The 13,975-nt window shown below is 36.1% G+C and overlaps 2 protein-coding genes across 4 annotated transcripts in view; one reads left to right on the top strand and one right to left on the bottom strand.

The window, feature by feature from the left end:
* Positions 1-837: 837 nt before the first annotated feature.
* LOC125664839 (uncharacterized) lies at positions 838-4,626 on the bottom strand. The gene is made up of 7 exons (XM_048897638.2): positions 4,268-4,626; positions 3,467-3,536; positions 3,284-3,334; positions 3,072-3,179; positions 2,797-2,960; positions 2,398-2,517; positions 838-1,087 (listed from the first exon to the last, which is right to left on the bottom strand). The coding sequence occupies exons 1-7, from the start codon at positions 4,535-4,537 to the stop codon at positions 998-1,000; spliced, it is 873 nt and encodes a 290-aa protein (XP_048753595.1). The 5' UTR covers positions 4,538-4,626; the 3' UTR covers positions 838-997.
* Positions 4,627-9,100: 4,474 nt separating this feature from the next.
* LOC125680261 (integumentary mucin C.1-like) overlaps positions 9,101-13,975 on the top strand; it is a 10,824-nt gene continuing 5,949 nt past the window's right edge. For 2 of the 3 annotated variants that reach the window (XM_056161625.1, XM_056161623.1), the window contains exons 1-3: positions 12,534-12,921; positions 13,171-13,240; positions 13,364-13,417. In XM_056161625.1, coding sequence (XP_056017600.1) covers positions 12,553-12,921; positions 13,171-13,240; positions 13,364-13,417 — 493 coding nt within the window. In that variant the 5' untranslated portion in view covers positions 12,534-12,552. Of the gene's footprint in view, positions 9,242-12,533; positions 12,922-13,170; positions 13,241-13,363; positions 13,418-13,975 lie in introns of those variants that run through there. The other variant, XM_056161630.1, reaches the window with a different exon arrangement.

Raw genomic sequence — 13,975 nt, 5'->3', positions numbered from 1 at the left:
AAAAAATCAAATTTAAATATTAAAAACTTGAAAATTACTTTGTCAATGTTTGAGGTAGGTCAATATCAAGACTACACAGATTTAAACGTCTCGCATGGATCAGTCTCATCACTATGCAATAATTCTACTGCAAAACCCCATCTCATTAAAATTAGATATTATATCCTCGCTTGCATACTCGTTTATGTTAGATCCGCTCGCCTACAACATCTATATTTTAATCAGATTGCCACAAAACCTGATGTGTCTTAAAGTAAGGCGAATAGAAGACATCCGAAGAAAGATAACTCTAATATCTCATTTGAACCTAAACATTTCATAAAGGTTTTAGAAAATCCTGTAACGCAAATTACAATTTGAAACAATCTTTCTTTTTTTCAAATGTTACCTTACAAATACTTTTCTTGTGGCACGTTTGAAAGGGCACACGGGTTGTTTAACTTTTCTTCGTATGTAAACTAAAACATTTGCAGTTTGGGAACAGATTTGTAAGGAAAATAGCAGATTATCCACTGGAAGGCATTTTTACCTATCAGCTCCACTGGCTATCACATTTATTAATGTGTCATCAAAAGCCTCCTGGTTGAAACATGGAATTGATTGATTTCATCTAATTCTCATAAAATAACCACAGGAATATATGGAATGGAAATACGGGATATATGATTCCAATATATATTCAGGATTTACAGAGATTTGGTTTTCAACCCCTTTCACATACATATGAGAGAGAAACGCATATAGCAGGTATGCCGACAAGTAAATATCCATTTTCAATATAATCATTGTATTAAATAAGTACAAGGGCAATAATAAATATTACAAATAACATACTCGGAGCCGATTACAGGTTGTTTAATATTACACTGTAGACTCGTGGCTTACAATTAATATGAATCATTCAATAAAACAAGAAAATGTACGACACCACATGATTTTGTTTATTATTTGTTCAACGTTTATCACAGATGAACTCATCTTCTCAAATCGCACGTTTTCACCACTCTATCACGTGATAATTGCTGGCAAGGAATGAAGGGACTTGTACTTTCTCCAGGAACATATTGGAACATAACTGGCGGGCAAGCTGTAAAATTAAATATATATATATAAACTTTGTTCATTTTCACAGTTTAAAAAAAACCACGTTTTACAACTGCATCTCGTCGTCACAAAAGGGTCAAAGTAGGCGGTACCGTAAAATATGGCATGTGATATTTTTCGCCATGTGACAATTGTGTTTTGTGTGGATAATTCTACTATGTATTTTATAATATCCATATTCAATAAACAATCTGAAACAATACTAAATGCTTTTTAACATTAAAATAATAAGCATTTATAATTGTTTAAAATCAGTTTTGTAGCGGACATTGTGAGAGGGAACTTGTACTGCCTCGCTAGAGAGCTAGGTTTTCTAGATGTGGTAGAGTAACGCAAGATAAGCTACAGCGAGCGTGATCAGCACTTGACACGCTACAGTTGTTTACAGCGAGCGTGATCAGCACTTGACACGCTACAGTTGTTTACAACGAGCGTGATCAGCACTTGACACGCTACAGTTGTTTGAGTAAAACCGTAAAAACACCCACAGAAGTACACAATGTTACAAAATGACTACCACTGTTTTCAAAGCATCTCTGAGTGCAAGTCTAATGTACAGTTCAGATGAACAAACATATCAAAAGCCACATACATGTTTACTCATTTGTTTATTCGCTGCAAAATACTTTTGGGTGCTTTTTCTTTTTCAGTTCAAGATAACTGACATTTTGAATATCAATGATTATTTTTTTTTTTTACGTGAGACAGCTTTATTCTTCTTTAAATCGTCTCCAAATCTTGACAAAGCAATGTGATGACAGAATATTAGATATGTTATAAAGAACAAATACCACCTGTCATTCCTGCCATATTTCACTTATTTCTGATTAAACAAAGTTCTTTATATGATTTTCTTATTGCGTGGTTGATATTTAACTGAACACTCGCTTTGACGTTGTTATCCCTGGGAAGCAATGAAAATCGATATTGGGATGAATTTAGATGTAAATGAGAACATATCATATCCTGTTGTTGAATATATTCATATCTGTTCCGATTGCATCGCTTCATAATTCTAACTGAATAAAGTTCATCAGTTGTAATAATATCATACATGACTAGAGTACCAGAGAGAGAGAGACACACACACACACACACACACACACACACACACACACACACACACACACACAGAGAGAGAGAGAGAGAGAGAGAGAGAGAGAGAGAGAGAGGTCCAAGCGGGAGATCTTTTTGAAAACAACGACCCGATGGAATACCATTTTTATAAAGCAATACTTGGGTGTTCATATTACGGTTGTGCTTCAATGATATTCTCAATGTAATGATATGTACCACAAAACTGGTGCCAGTGCACTCTACGAAAATCCCAGACTTCGTTCCCCTTAGTACTGAGTTTCCTCTAAAATACGAGACAGGAGAATACTTCGGGATGGACTTGCAGTTGTTCATAACCTGAAAATGTAATGAGATAATGATTTTGTAATCTCTCAAGTTTATCGCCAATGTTGAAGCACATCATAAAGAGTTGCAATTCTTAGAACAAAATAACGATTGAGAAATAAAGCTCACATTCTCACAAATATATATTTGCAATTTCTTGAATAGCATGACGTTTTATATTTGTTTTACTCTGCTGTTATCGATTTCATTCCATAACCAAAATGTGATACGATTTCATCTTTGTTTTTTTTTTTTCGAAGTTTAAAATCTCTAACTAAATCAGGCTTATACATGCAGACTGCGCTTCCAATGATCAACTTCCGGTGCCTTGCAGAAGGCCATGACGACGCCCTCTTCATCAGCTACGGCAGATTGTGGACAATGGCGGGAATCAGCATTGAACACGGTTGACCTCTGGATTATGCCAATCTCAAGTAGCTGTCCGTCACAAGTATCTACGGGTATTAAAAGTTAACATGGAATAAACGGAATTTGGTTTTTTTTTACAGCATTGTTTTTATTACCTTCATTTTCATCATTACTCTGATATAAATAATATCATTTACTCATTTGAATAGCTGGTGAGGGCGCTGTTGAAAGTGAGACCCACATGAACGGTTGTTTAGTTGATGATGTGATTGGGCCCGGCGAAGCTGGGGTGGGAAGAACCAATCCTAGTAATAATAACTTAAATTCAGAATACAATTTATTTGCATAGTAATTTGTAAAATAGCTTCATACAGAAATGTTCTTTCCGTTGAAGATACCCGATTCTTACCTGGTATGGTGCCGATGTGGTGGGTACACTTGGTGGACTTGTGTACCTTTTCTGAAAGGATAACAGTAACTTACTTTGTGAGGAGGAAGTATACCGGTACCATAAAATACCCATTTAAAAAAACGCTAAATATGATCACTACGAAAACGTCATCAAATGATAGTCACATATAATTATACATACGAACGTTAAAGGTAAGTGTCCCGGGGCATTGTAGATCTAGGAAACCCGAATCTTTGTGCATGTAGCCAAGCTAGTGAAGGAAAAAAAGCGTTAGGTTTCGATCTTAGTGACTGGAAAGAAACATCATAGGATTGGTATAATGAGTAAATTTATTAAGCTAAACACAGCTTATTTAGTTTTTTGTCGACCTGAGGTTTTTCTGTACAAGTAATGTCCGGTATTTCTCTTTTTCTGGCGTAAACTAGATCAATTTCAACAACACTTAGCAAAACAAAAAAGCACTATACCAATTTCAACGACACTTAGCAAAACATTCCTTCGATAAAGAGTACTAAACTTTCCTCAAATGAAGAACCATGCACTCCCCCTTCCAAGAGGAGATGATTTTGAAATAGTGTGGGGAGTTTTGAAAATCTTCTCAAGAACCACTGTACCAAAAACACCAAATCTAGCATGAAAGCTCCCCTAGATAAGGACAATTCAAATTCAATCAAACAATAGGAAAAAATCTTTTAAAATCTTTTCAAGAACCACATGGTTATAACTTGTAAAGCTAATACGAAAACATCCTTGCATCACGTGGTGTAAGTCCAATTTTGTTCACGTTGTGACACCCTGGGCCAAGGCAGGTTTACATCTGGAGTTTTGAATTATCACTTGGGAAAATGTTTCAAAAGAACCACAGAGGTACATTTACATATTATCAGATTGATATGCAGGAAACGAGAAGACATCAATACAACTGTCTCTACACAGGAAAAACAACACTGAACCACTGGTTTTTGTTTTATTGCGCCTTACCTTGTTGACGTTATTGGTGTTGTAATATACGGCCACCCACCCCTCTGGAGCCTGGGCATTAAAGGCGGCCACACAGTGAGGGGCCGTCAGGTCCACATAATGGTCAGTGTTATCCGGTGGATAGATGATTCCAATTAGTTCACTGGTCTGACTCGGACATGCATACAAAAAGTACCCGTATGGATGCAGGAAATTGCAGAAGCACAAAAAATTAGCTGACGCTTCTTGCAGAAGAACTGCAGCGAACAGTAAAACAATTCTCATGTTCATTTCTGAATGATTCTTCACGGGTATAGGTAGTTAATAACTTTAAGGAAGCGTTGAGCTTAAGACCGGATTTATTGCTTGACAACAGTCTATAATTATCTCAACTAGCGTCAGATGAAGCTTAAATGTATGTTGGTAGTCTTGGAATTCTAGGTTGGAAATGCGACCAAAAACATCAGTCTAAATATTGACTTTAATTCGATAGTATGAAACATGTAATAGACCTTCAGGTACAAAATTCCCCGGGAGATTTCCCAGATTTTAGCTGTCTATTTCATCACGACCGCATCATCACGGTGAAGTTACAAGTGAATTTGAATAGTTTCAAATGAATGTGAACGTACTGACCTTGACAAATCATTGCCATGTTGTAATTTTGCATTGGAAGTAAATACAAAACGTCATATAGCAAATTCAGATTAACAACTATTACCATTCCATGTACTTAGATCGTGTCTTAATTAAATGGATGACGATATATGTTGTTGCAGGCTCATAAAACCAGGCTATTTATTTGTAACAGCAAATTGTGTATTGCTATGTAGCTAAGAATAAATTGCATTGTACCAAACAGACTTTAAGTATTATCATTTATAGAGAAGTCATTGACCTATTGGACGAAACCATTTATAGAGAACTCATTGACCTATTGGACGAAATCATTTATAGAGAAGTCATTGACCTATCGGACGAAACCATTTATAGAGAAGTCATTGACCTATTGGACGAAATCATTTATAGAGAACTCATTGACCTATTGGACGAAATCATAATTAGAGGTCATTGACCTATTGGACGAAATCATTTATAGAGAAGTCATTGACCTATCGGACGAAACAACTTATAGAGAACTCATTGACCTATTGGACGAAACCATTTATAGAGAAATCATTGACCTATTGGACGAAATCATTTATAGAGAAGTCATTGACCTATTGGACGAAATCATAATTAGAGGTCATTGACCTATTGGACGAAATCATTTATAGAGAAGTCATTGACCTATTGGACGAAACCATTTATAGAGAAGTCATTGACCTATTGGACGAAATCATTTATAGAGAACTCATTGACCTATTGGACGAAATCATAATTAGAGGTAATTGACCTATTGGACAAAATCATTTATAGAGAAGTCATTGACCTATTGGACGAAATCATTTATAGAGAAGTCATTGACCTATCGGACGAAATCATTTATAGAGAAGTCATTGACCTATCGGACGAAATCATTTATAGAGAAGTCATTGACCTATTGGACGAAATCATAATTAGAGGTCATTGACCTATTGGACGAAATCATTTATAGAGAAGTCATTGACCTATTGGACGAAACCATTTATGGAGAAGTCATTGACCTATTGGACGAAATCATATATAGAGAACTCATTGACCTATTGGACGAAATCATAATTAGAGGTCATTGACCTATTGGACAAAATCATTTATAGAGAAGTCATTGACCTATTGGACGAAATCATTTATAGAGAAGTCATTGACCTATCGGACGAAATCATTTATAGAGAAGTCATTGACCTATCGAACGAAACCATTTATAGAGAAGTCATTGACCTATTGGACGAAATCATTTATAGAGAACTCATTGACCTATTGGACGAAATCATAATTAGAGGTCATTGACCTATTGGACGAAATCATTTATAGAGAAGTCATTGACCTATTGGACGAAACCATTTATAGAGAAGTCATTGACCTATTGGACGAAATCATTTATAGAGAACTCATTGACCTATTGGACGAAATCATAATTAGAGGTCATTGACCTATTGGACAAAATCATTTATAGAGAAGTCATTGACCTATTGGACGAAATCTTTGATTTCTTAGTAGTCGTCAGTTCTTGACAAACCACGTGATAGTGAAGAAACAAGAGAGGCCTACAGGTAGCACGGGATAGTTTTGAACTAAATCCCCCAAAATAAAAAACCCCACTAATGCCCCATATTCGAGGTGACATTACATGTGTAATAATGTGTATGCTAATTTTAGATACATTTCAAAGAGTAGAGGGGCGCTTAATGAAAATAATACATGCAAATTACTGGTGTCACCATGATGCCTAGCGATGGGGGAAATACGAAACTAAGGCACGTGTTCAGTTGCTGAAGGCATTCAGATTAAAACCTACATTGTCAAGTGAAAGATTTGTAGCAGAGAGGTAAGGTGGATGGCCCATATGAAAGGTACAACTAATAATGGAGCATAATTTGTGCCCATGGGTATTCTCACAGACTACTGGAAAACCTGGTCACTGCTTAATTATTGTCAATGAGGAAGTCCAGCATCTTTAATATCAACTTCAGAGTGTTTGTGCGTAGAATCAGAGTGGTGTTAAACAAAATATTTTTGAGTGATTAAGCACAAGATATGAATATTTTCATCTTCCATTTTTATGGATAATACATATGTTTATGATGTCAAAAAGCCTGTGTTTTAATTATTATAAGAAATAGACATGTATAATGTTGACAAGTTTTGCACTAATTAGTTTTCCTTCGCAGGACAAATATCTCCGAGTCATATCTTACCAAATCACAATATAAATTCGAATACCGAATTACACATTTTAAAAGGAGCACTATTTTATTATGAGGAGTGGTGGCAAATTTTGGAAATTAATATTATATCCTTAAAAATCTAAAAATATGCCCTGCAATGGCAAGGAAACAGATAATCTAAAATTGACTGAAACTACAATTGTGGTGAAAAATACTTTTTTAGTTGTAATCTTGTTCGCTTCAATTTTGTCTCTTCGCTACGATCGCTGTTTTGGTCAAGAAGTACAGTACGTATAGTGTTTTTTTTTTTCTGATTTTTTAATTCTGGTGTTATATATTTGTGAATATACCGAATTTACAATGTAGTAACTGAAGTTACGGTGTATTAAATGTATATTAAAGCAAATTGCGTATAAATGATTGAACTATTGGCTATGCTATTAATTTCATATACTAGTATTTGTGACCACTAAGGCATAAAACTGAAAGGAATATAATCTGTGTCTTGTCATTTTGGATATGACTATTCTGTCGTGTGAAAGCATGGAAATAAATAATCTGACCTGGCAAAATTGACTAACTATCCCCTGCAGATTAAAAATACACAATAATATATCTCAATAGGCAGCGGGTATTACTATTCACTATAGGAAAAACCGATGAATGCGAAGTTTTGCATCATGAAAGGTGAAGATAACAAACAGTGATCAATCTCATAACTCTTATAGGCCTAATGATCACATAATAAAGAGTTGGGCAAATACGGACCCTTGGACATACATTAGGTGGGATTAGGAGCCCAGGAGGAGTAAGTATACCCTGTCGACCAGTTACATCCACCGTGAGCTCTCTGTCTTGATCAGATAAGCGGAGTAATTCTTAGTCGAAATCATCTATCCCTTTTATAAGAAAATGCAAGGCGTCCCTAGCTCTGTCACACTGATGGTTGCCTTATCTGCTTCGTATGGGGGTCGGAATAACGATTGATTGATTGAATATTGTTTTGCGTCCCTCTCGAGAATATTTCACTCATATGGAGACGTCACCACTGCCGGTGAAGGGCTGCAAAATTTAGGCCTATGCTCGGCTCTTATGGCCATTGAGCAGGGAGAGATCTTTATCGTGCAACACCTGCTGTGACACGGGACCTCGAATTTTGTGGTCTCATCCGAAGGACCGCCCCATTTAGTCGCCTCTTACGACAAGCAAGGGATACTGAGGACCTAAATCGGAATAATGACGTTTAAGTCTCAACTATTAAACTATAATACTAACATTCACATTAATTACTGTTTTAACTTTTCACATGAGTTATCTGTGATGGTATTTTAATGCTAATTTTGATTTGAATGATAATTATTATGTTTCATTTTTTTTCATAATTGAAGTAATTTAACGGTAAAGAAGAGTTCTCTGTTTACATTGCACATAAAACAGGCATAAGAAGAACATAACGGTTATTTGACTTTTTAACAGGGGGTTAATTCGTTGGTCGTCATATTAATCAAAGTACGAACACTGAGGATTATGACGTTTGCAACAAATAACAGACTCTTGCGTCAGCTACTTCTTTGCACGCCATCTAGCGTTAATACTGTTAATGACTGATGGTTTTGCATCGGTGATCGTTCGTTTTGCAACGGAGTCTGTTAATTTCGCAATTGAGTTTTTTTTATTTTATTTTAAGCTAGTCTGTTATGTATTTTTAGTATGTTTAGTTGAACATCGTTTGCCATTTCCGCAGCCTATTGATGTACCAACGTTCAATTTCATTTAGGGACGTATCTTTAAAACCATAAAAGAAAATGTATCTGAATTTTAGCGAACTGGAGTTACAACCGTCGCCCACATTGACACAAATGTGATTTTGGATATCTTTTGGGTTGAATAATAGGGTACATTGTTTTGACACATAATCTACATGTAATCCGCTGTCAAATAACAAGATAGACTGTTGACGGTTTTTTCTACACGTTATCATTCTAATGGGAAGTTTGTCTTTTGATCTTCCCCAACAACGTTAGAATGGTTGCATGTATGGAATCCCGTGACAGCCATTGACATATGACCTAGCAATTTCTTTCTTTTAACAGAAACAAAACGCTTGTTTATAAAAGTATTTCATTCAGGGGATCTCATAAAAATCCCAGACTTCTCCAGTTTATACAGAATTTAAAAGAGAAGAAAGGTAAGTTAGGATTTCATTTTTAATGAAAAGACAATGCTCGGGTGACGTCATAGAAAGTGAAGAAAATCTCAAGCGTTCAGATTTATGATTTTTTGTGTTTTATATGCATGCGATTATCGAATAGACTTCCCCAATTTATCTTCATGAATTTTCTCGAAAGTCACAAAATCATGTAAAATCAATTCTACTTTTTGCAATATGAACTTCAAATGAGGGTCCGGGTTGGAATAGGTCCTGAGTACCCCTTGCTTGTCGTAAGAGACGACCAAATGGGGCGGTTCTTCGGATGAGACCGCATAAAATGAGGCCGCGTGTCACAATAACGATGCTGCCCTGCTCAAAGGCCGTAAGCGCCGAACATAGGCCTAAATTTTGCAGCCCTTCACCGGCATTAGTGACGTCTCCATATGAGTGAAAGATTCTCGAGTGGGACGTTAAACAATATAAAATCAATCAATCAAATGTTCTAGTAAAGCAGTTCACGAATGCCAGCATATCGCTTGCAGATAAAATTCATTAACTTATTTTAAATTTTCTACTATAACAGTAATATCAATTTTAGCTTACCTTGGTTAAAGCTGAAGTGGGTTTTTTTTCTTTCTCTCATCAAATTCTCTTCGTATTATGATTTTGTGTGTCGTTTGTAAACTTTTCATATTTTGAATCTTTAAACAAAAAAGCCATAAAGCATTCTTAGGTAATAGGGATTCAAGTCTGCTATGAGTTGACAAGTAAACAATAGTAAAAATGTGGTGGGTGTTTCAAAAACCTTGACAAGAACAACAGAAACAAAATAATCAAAATTTGCATGAAAGTTTTATAGAATGAAGATTCAAGTTTGTTTAGAAATGCATTAGCCCCAGGGTCACAAAAGGGGCTTTAAGTGATGGGGAATTTCGTAAATCATTCTTTTAAAAATGGAGAGGGCAAAATATATATCAAATATGTAAGCATTTACAGGTAATGTAAATTCAAGTTAGTTCACGCCTTGACCTCTGGTAACGGGGTGGAGCTACCAAGGGGTTCAAAGTCTTGCCTAGAAATATATGGAACAATTTCCTTCTGTGAAAGAAATATGCAAGCATCCATATATAGTGTAGACCTTTGCCCTCTGACACCTGGGGCTTGGCTGTGGCCATAATAAATGTGAAGATAACGAATGTGATCAATCTCATAACTCCTTCAAAGAATACAAAATTAAGAGTAGGGCAAACACGGACCCCTGGACATACCAGAGGTGGGACCAGGTGCCTAGGAGGAGTAAGCACACCCTGTCGACCTGCCACACCCGCCGTGAGCTCTATATCTCGATCGGGTAAACGGAGTAATCCGTAGTAAAAATCAGTGTGAAAAGAACGGTCTCAATTCTTCTTGAAACCGGTCGTGGTAGCTCAGTAGTAGAGTATTCGCTTCGTAACCAGGAGGTCGTGAGTTTGAGCCCCGCTCATGCCATGGCCGCGTCAAACCTAGTAGTTAAAATAGGCAGTGAATGCTCCTTCGCCAAACGCTTGGCATTTAAAAGTGAGAATTACGGGTCTTTCGGATATGACCACTGTTACGGCCCTGAGCGCTAAGCATAGGTCTAGATCTGTGGTACTTCACCTACAGCTGGTGACGTCTCAATATAAGTGAAAAATTCTCGACGGGATGTAAAACAATCAATCAATGGTACAGTTGCTTTGGAGATCAATGTGGTCCAAGGGGATCTTATTTGCTGTATAAAATAAAAGATATACACATTTATTTTGACATATACATTAATGATAGGATCTTCTGACGTGAATTTGTATCTACAGTATGGTCTATAAGTAAGTTATCATGACATCCTGGAAGTGTTGAGGCTTAGCGACATTTTGAGAGTGTTGATGGCACATATTGATATCTTTGATTTATTGATGACAATTATCGAAAGCTTGGAAATGTTGATGACTTAAGAAATATCTTGGGGGTGTTGATAATCTTATCGATATCTTGGTAGTGTTTATCACAATTGTGGATGTTGATGATACTTATTAGATATCTTGGAAGTGTTGGTGAATCATGTAAAATATCTTGGGGGAGTTGACACTTATCGACATCTTGGAAGTGTTGAAGACATTAATCAAATATCTTGGGAGAGTTTATGACGACATCTTGGAAGTGTTGATAATATTGATTAAATATCTTGGATGTGTTAACGATGCGTATCGACATCTTGGGAGTGTTGGTAACACTAATGAAATATCTTGAGGGTGTTAGTTGCACTTTTCGATATCTTGGAATGTTGTTGGCAATTATCAAATGTTCAAATGTCTCGGCAGTTTTGAAGACATTTATCGACATTTATCAATATCTTCGAAGTGTTGATGACATTTATCGACAATTATCGATATCTTCGGAGTGTTGATGACATTTATCGACAGTTATCGATATCTTTGGAGTGTTGATGACATTTATCGACAATTATCGATATCTTTGGAGTGTTGATGACATTTATCGACAGTTATCGATATCTTCGGAGTGTTGATGACATTTATCGACAGTTATCGATATCTTCGGAGTGTTGATGACATTTATCGACAGTTATCGATATCTTCGGAGTGTTGATGACATTTATGGATATTTTAGGAGTGTTGATTACTATGGATGATTTCTACTCTCCGAAAATAAATATTTAGATGTTTAGCTATGACATAGATTTGACAGTAGTTTAATATGCAATACGAAGTCGCTCTCATTATAGCGATTTTGTAAATCTTCATTGAAATAGCCAACAATATTGCATAGGGTACAACCTACGATGTTATGTGCATGTGTACACTGTACATATTTATTGATAAAAACATAATTGATATTTACAGTAATTCACTACAAAGCATTTATTTAATGATCTACGGTTTTACTAATATATCCAGAATATGACATTTTTCCATATGAAAGGCAAAGATAACGAACAATGATCAATCTCATAACTCCTATAAAGGTGAAGATAACGAACAGTGATCAATCTCATAACTCCTATAAGCAATACAAAACAGAGAGTTGGGCAAATATATATCACGAATTTTTACAAATTTTGCATGGTGTAGGTGAACTCGGTTGAAGAACTGCTCTGCAGAAAAGAAAAGTATACTATAAATTTTCTACATATACTTATATGCTTAATATTGGCAAAATTTAACATTTGTTTCAGCTAGTATCTATAGGGTATTTGATGTCAAAAGTGAACCTAGTTTTTTTTATACTTTCAATCATTGCTGTCCCTAGATAACCATAACGATCAAGTACAGTTTGTAAGTAATAAAACGAATGTTATACACTTTATTGTAGACATGAGTTTGCTTCAGGTGCTACTTATTTCCGTGTCCGTTTGTATGGGGGTGAATGGCTTAGGCTTCCATCATCCACGGAATACGACACATTCACACCCTACAACTGTAGCAAAACCAACCCATGTTACGGCAGGAAAACCTTCAGTCAACACACCGACCACCACCAAAACATACCATCCATGTATTTGCAACAAGAACCACCCACAGCTTGACATTTTTCAGTGCCCTAACCGTACCAGTCAGCTGATTGGTTTTCTTTACATGCAGCCCTCACCGTATTCCATAGACCTGAGTTCCAGCCATTGCAAAGATTTGGCAAAATTTGTAATTTCCCCAAATGGCTGGTTTCCAGTCACTCACGGTGACAAGGTTTGACAATTTTCGCAATTTATGATGTAAAGGCAAGCTAAGATTTAACATCCATTGCTGTTTCGAAAATGAATGAATTATATTCAAACGCAATACAATATGACATTGGGGTTATCCTAATCAGCTCTGCTTTTTAAGTTGACCTCTGAAAAAATACTATTAAAAGCTCGCATGTTGACTCAAAGTTTGATTTTAAAAAGAACGGCATGATTAACAACACCATTACATTTATGGATATTCTGAGTGTAGATTGGCTTTATCAGAAGAGATGCTGGGACCAGTATAGAGATGTGTCCAGGACCCGACGTCTCCCACATCGGTAGGAAAAAAATTGAAAAATGTGAAGTACTACATTTACTATATGTTTTAATACTAATAGTAATTACGCTGCTTTTCGTTAAAAAAATGTTTACATATCAATGCAATCTCTTTCTCACTGTAGGATTTCATCCTGAACCATGTCAGTCATTCCTAATTTTTGGGGAGAGCAGCACAGGTATTAGCTACGGCTTTTTGGAGTTGGATGGAATCTGTTAATGTTCGTATCGATAAAATGTATTGTCACGATGTATATGTCAAACAAGAAACCCCCGGTAATTTTCTGCCATTATGACTATACGTGTTACATTACTTCCTGGCAGTCTTTTTCATATTATTTCACGTGCGATTGTTTTCGCTTGTACCTACAATCCCGAAGTAACGTCATCAATTTAGAAAACGTCGTGGGAGAAGTAGGCTCCAACAAATTTTCTTGTTAGTTACTCATCAGTTTTCCCCAACTCTAGTTATAGGAAAACCTCAACTATCCGACTCTAGTTACAGAAAACCCTCACCTATCTGACGCTAATTAGAGAAAACCCTCAACTATCTGACTCTAGTTAGAGAAAACCTCAACTATCCGACTCTAGTTACAAAAAAACCTCAACTATCCGACTCTAGTTACAGAAAAACTTCAACTATCTGATTCTAGTTAAAGAAAAACCTCAACTATCTGATTCTAGAGAAAAACCTCAACTATCCGACTCTAGTTAGAGAAAAATCTCAACTATATGAC

Source organism: Ostrea edulis, chromosome 1, assembly GCF_947568905.1.
Source record: "Ostrea edulis chromosome 1, xbOstEdul1.1, whole genome shotgun sequence".
Classification (NCBI taxonomy): Eukaryota; Metazoa; Mollusca; class Bivalvia; order Ostreida; family Ostreidae; genus Ostrea; species Ostrea edulis.
This window is presented reverse-complemented; position numbering and strand designations above follow the sequence as displayed.